Source organism: Diaphorina citri, unplaced genomic scaffold (assembly GCF_000475195.1).
Source record: "Diaphorina citri unplaced genomic scaffold, Diaci psyllid genome assembly version 1.1 scaffold41, whole genome shotgun sequence".
In the NCBI taxonomy this organism is placed as follows: domain Eukaryota; kingdom Metazoa; phylum Arthropoda; class Insecta; order Hemiptera; family Psyllidae; genus Diaphorina; species Diaphorina citri.
This window is the reverse complement of record NW_007377478.1, coordinates 131,471-137,034: the sequence shown is the minus strand read 5'-3', so window position 1 is coordinate 137,034 and position 5,564 is coordinate 131,471. Positions and strand designations below refer to the sequence as shown.

At 38.5% G+C, this 5,564-nt stretch overlaps 1 protein-coding gene across 1 annotated transcript; it reads left to right on the top strand.

The window, feature by feature from the left end:
* The first annotated feature begins 294 nt into the window (after positions 1-294).
* On the top strand, positions 295-4,583 carry LOC103513713 (cytochrome P450 4C1-like). The gene is made up of 5 exons (XM_026826706.1): positions 295-455; positions 596-724; positions 985-1,420; positions 1,679-2,000; positions 4,507-4,583. Exons 1-5 carry the CDS (start codon positions 295-297, stop codon positions 4,581-4,583), a joined length of 1,125 nt encoding a protein of 374 aa, XP_026682507.1.
* Positions 4,584-5,564: the final 981 nt, after the last annotated feature.

Genomic DNA, 5,564 nt, shown 5'->3' with positions numbered 1-5,564 from the left:
AGTACCGAGGGGGAGCTACGAAGGTACCTATAACATATTACCCCACTACAGTAGAACCTTGATTATTTCAACTAATTGGGACCGAGGGTAGTTGTAATAATTGAACGTTGAAATAATCGAAGTTCCGTATAAAACAATGGAAAAAGGACAACATTTAGGTACAAAAGAACAAAATAGGGAATAAATACCCTATCGAATCCCTTGAAAGCTAGAAATAATGCCGATTTTTGGGTTGAAATAACGCCCTGCTACAACTTCATAAGTGGTTCATCTGGTCAAGGTCTCCTCCATCACATGTATCTTCCACGCTGGGCAAAACATCGGAAGATTATCGGCACATCATTCCAATTCTCACCGCTCAAATCTTACATCCGAATCTTCCACGAAGAAGCCGCCATGTTGGTGGACAAGATGGCGGCTCTGGCGGACTCCGGAGAGGCGTTCGAATCAAACCGGTTGGTTGGATTGGCTTCTTCTCTAATTTCAGGTGATCCAAGGTCCCACCAATGATCTTCTACTACATATCAGTATTTTCATTTCCAATATTTCTACTAACAGTGCTGATTTATGTCCTGACTCATATCTGGACACACAGACGCTTTTATTATCTGGGATTCAAACTCCCGGGGCCTCCCGCATGGCCCCTGTTTGGGAACTGCCTGTCCTTTGCGGGTTCCATGGATCACGTGACCCAAATTATAATCAAAATATGGTCACATTACAAGTGAGTAATTTTTTTAAAAGAGGTTTTGATAGAGGGAACTGTAACTGTTAAGGTCTTATGGTCCCGAAATCGAAGAGAGAAGGAAGACAGCATAGGAGAAAGCCATCCGTTGCGAGAAAGAACATCATCTGTTCAGGATAAAGTCCGCCCCGGGCGGGAATCAAACCCGCGGCCAAGCGCTTACAAGACAGACGCTCTACCCACCGAGCTAACTAGGCTGGTTGACTATTCTTTAAAATATTTATTGCATTGACTTTCAGAGAGTTGTGTGTGGTCAGGCTTTGGGTCGGTCCTATTCTGGTGGTCAGCCTCCAAGATCCCGACACCATTGACAAGATCCTCCTCAACGTTCTACACAAGGCGCCCTGCTACAACTTCATAAGTGGTTCATCTGGCCAAGGTCTCCTCCATCACATGTATCTTCCACGCTGGGCAAAACATCGGAAGATAATCGGCACCTCATTCCGATTCTCACCGCTCAAATCTTACATCCGAATCTTCCACGAAGAAGCCGCCATGTTGGCGGACAAGATGGCGGCTCTGGCGGACTCTGGAGAGGCGTTCGAATCAAACCGGTTGGTTGGATTAGCGGCGCTGGCGGCACTCATGAGAAGTATGTTTGGGGTGGACTTTGAGATTCAGCAGAATCATTATTCTCAACATCCTTACCTGGAGGCTGTGGAGTCTTCTTTCCAGGTAGGTTCTGGGCGTCCTGAGGCCTTGCTTTAAACACAACCAAGTCTATAGTTTGTTATGTAGAAACATATTGATAGATTCTGACGTGACTTTGTGGAGATTCATCGTGAAAAGAAGAACACCAGTAACTTATAATCTTCACAGTTGGGGGTAGGGCACTGGTGTTCTTCTTTTATGGTGAAACTCCAAATAACTTCTAGATAAGTGATGATACTGATGATTCCCTAGCATCTAGTTAACACTATTTACTTCTTTCAGATTTTCCTGATGCGGGTATTCAAGCCCTGGTTGACTTTCGACCCATTTTACACCATGTCCGGGTGCAAAGCACGGGTCAGAAAGAATCGAGCTATCCAGAAAGAATTCATAGAGAGCGTTATCGCGAGTGTCAAGAGGAAAATACTCGAAGAAAAGAGGACCTTTAACGCAGAACACAATGAGCGAAACCTTGCCCCATTTGTTGAGCGGGTCCTAAGGGCCAGAATGGACACACAAATTGCAATAATGGAAACACAAAAATCAACAAATTTCAACAATGAAAATACAAAACTCAATAACAACAACAACAACAACAACAACAACAACAACAACAACAACAACAACAACAACAACAACAGCAATAACAACAACAACAACAACAACAACAACAACAACAACAACAACAACAACAACAACAACAAGCAGGACACACAGCAATTTAATTCAAAGTAGGTAACTGTCATTATTTAAATAACTTTGTCATGATATTTAAAACAATATAAATATACTACAATAAGTTAAACCCAACCAACAATATTCCTTCAGCTTTCCGGTATCTTCCTCTACTATTTTTGCTGATTCCAATTTTATAGTTAGGTACCCTCAGTTACCACCAAGGACATTTGACAGCTGCATGCCAAATTTCAAGTCTCTAGCTAATACCGTTCTCGAGATATTTTGTTTACAGACAGACAGAAGGACAGACACACGGACCAATGCCTGAAACTTTGAATTTAGGCTCTAGGGACCTCAAAACGTGGTTTTGGCACTAAAAACTGACCATCGAAAATTTGACCCGATTACATTACTTTCCTTCCTATAGGATAAGGAAAGTAAAAAGCTATAGGAGGTAGTATTTTGGATTCGTGATCCGGGAGGCTAAAGTTCAAGACCCAGTAACGACATTAAATCCAGTACCTAGCATCAATAAACCTCTTAAAAAAGAGGTTTCGCTATATTTTGCACTGGGAAAAGACATTTTTCCTTGTTTTTCCCTTGGCGTACAAATAATCATGGAAAATATTTGCCTCTTCCAGTAATTATGTAATGTTTGATTTGTAAGAAACAGAATAAGAGATATAAGAAGGGGAAAAATATTATTAAAGAAAATTAAATGAATCAAGCCTGATATTTACGGAAACAATAAGTCGGTATAATAAAAGGGAGAGTGAAATACCTAAAATAATTAACAATGCAATGGGTAAGTAATTAACATGTTATTGCTTTATTTTGATCAATGTGCTCACAGGAAAAAAGTTAAACAGTTTAACAATAATAATGCTCAACTCCCTAGATTACCTAGTAACTCAATAGTGGTTGGTGAACTTTAGAACTTGTTAACTAAGGGCCATATTTATGAACAAAATACTGGCTCTCATGCTGGGAAAAATCACCATTTTGGGCTTTTCACACAATGTGTTAAAGAGGCCATCGGGTCCGAATAAGTTTTTTTTTTTTAAATGTGAAACGATTTTGGAACTGCCTAGTAATCCTAGGTGCTTCAAAAAAAGCACTCGTTTGCTATCTACAAACTAGATCTACTTCTAAAAGGCGCATTTTAGCATACTTAATTTAGGTAGAATGTGAAAGATAGAAAAGTATTAAAAGTAAAAAAAAGTCGAAATTAAATTTAGTTGTGATTTTTTGATCAGTAATAACCGGGACCACAGTCTAAATTTAAAGTTTTTTGTCCCATGGGTTTAACACGTCTTGCAGTATCAAATTAAGTTCAACTCATTTTGGGATTAGCAAAGGGGGGGTTTTTTTCTCTAGAAGTTTGATGGAGAGAGTTGTAACTGCTAAGGTCTTATCGTCCCGAAATCGAAGAGAGAAAAAAGAAAGTATATTAGAAAGCCAACCTCCCCGAGAAGTTACCTGTTTAGGATAAAGTCCGCCCCGAAAGGAGATCGATCCTGAGGGTTAACTAATGTATACTGAGATCATGGTCCCGGCCTTAGGAAACATAATGTTAAAGATATTGCTACTATTGCTATTTTGGGTCATGTAAAAGAAGTAGAATGAAGAAGGAAAGATTCTAAAAGTTCATTTGAGTACCTGCTTAAAGTAAATTGAAGAGGAGCTTGAAGTACATGTGAAAGAGAAGAGACTTGGATCATGTTAAAAGAATACCTGTATGTAGGTAGAGTAAAAGTAAAATAAGCAACCTCCGTGCCCGAGTGGGTATCACAATCGACTTGCACGTCGGAGTCCCCGGTTTCGATTCTCGGCAGAGTCAAACATTTTCTTGCTCTTGAAATACAGGGTGCACTCAGCCTCGTGAAGACAACTGATTGGAGCCACAGAGGGAGTAAATATAAATATATCTCCTATACAAAGTGTTCGGACTTTTATGGGGCAAAAAACTGATTTTACGGGTTAATTTCCTATGGGGCACTTTTAGGTTAAACACCCTGTATAGGTATACCTAGTTATTCACTAAACAATAGATGAGACCTTGTTAAAATTGCGGACAAAATGCCCTACACTGGCAGTCTAAAAAAAAAAAAAGATTTGTAATTTGCAAGTGCCTATTGCTGTGAATTGTAAAATCTTATCCGGCTCCATCCTATTTGTAAGAACTTCTTACGTTTTGCAGAACTTTGCAAATTGTACTCTACTGAACCCTTCCGTTCAATGTTCAAAACAAGTAGGTAACAGTCTTTAGAAATTACCTACCTATCTTTAAAACAACAATCTTTAGAAATTAATGACAACCACATACACTTTGTAGCTTGCTAATCTCTTACACTCAGACAACATGCAGCAAATGTAGCATGCTCCAAGAGTATTTCAATTAAATGCAAAATCTTGGGTCTATCCCTTGCAAGCTCTGCAAGGGCTCTCCACACGACACCAAATATTTGTTCAACTGCCCCTTAAATCCAACATCACTGACTCCTGTTGATCTGTGGACAAATCCAAAGGCCGTTGCAAGTTTCCTGAAACTCCATGAGCCCACCTGAAGTATGTAGCTGAGAATGTTGGAAGATGGAGAGATTGCTACAACAACATGCAAAATCTTTGAAGCAATTAAGCCTTTGAACATCTTACGATTACGAGTAATGACATTAAACTGATTAAACTAATAAAAACAGTCTACTTCCTAGGTATTAACAGCCTAATTATTTTATATACATAAAACGGCTTCATCTTATCTAATAAGAACAAACTAACCTACAAACCTAATTATTACAAAATTAAAATTCCATTTACAAAACCTAATTGAAAAAAATAATAAAACGAAATCTGTCGTAGGATCTCCTGGAACGACAAGATGGAAAGATTTTCTCACATACCTATCCTAAGAACAATCTGAAAAAGACAAAAAGATAAAGGAACATAAGGAAAACAATACGTATTCAAATAATATGTAAATAAGTACATTTCTTCATACACTACAGACAGTGCAAGTTAAAATACAATCTAATAGAAAGAAAAATCAGTCACGAACCCTGCATAAAACCAGGGAAGCACTGCTTACGGGTTTTTTTACGGTGCGTAAATAGTACCATTTACCGAAAATAGTGGGTAAGAACATTTACCGAAAAGTCTTCCACTTGGATTCTAAGAACACCTAACGAAAAAGCTACTGATCTTCGAGCTCAGTTAGGAATCAGCTTAGCTCCGTACACAAAAAAGGCCACTTTGAGGCTGAAGTGTAAGGGCAAACAGCCCTTTGGCAAAAAAAGGGCAAAAAAATGGGTTGGGTTATACGAATCTATACAAAAACCACCAGATCGCCATTCAAGGATATAATAAAATTATTGGTTTTTGCTAATTATTTTGTTTAGAAAAATATAAACTCTTTTGAATCACTAAAATTTATTGACCAATATTGTTCGTACCTTTAAAAACCTAAAAAAAGGGGGTGTTACAATTTTAAAAA

What these genes read in the sequence shown, in the direction of transcription:
- LOC103513713 (XM_026826706.1), top strand. Translation starts at nt 295, where the DNA reads ATGTATCTTCCACGCTGGGCAAAACATCGGAAGATTATCGGCACATCA. An exon ending in GAGGCGTTCGAATCAAACCG is followed by an intron (nt 456 to 595) that starts GTTGGTTGGATT and finishes CTGGACACACAG; the next exon opens with ACGCTTTTATTATCTGGGAT. An exon ending in AAAATATGGTCACATTACAA is followed by an intron (nt 725 to 984) that starts GTGAGTAATTTT and finishes ATTGACTTTCAG; the next exon opens with AGAGTTGTGTGTGGTCAGGC.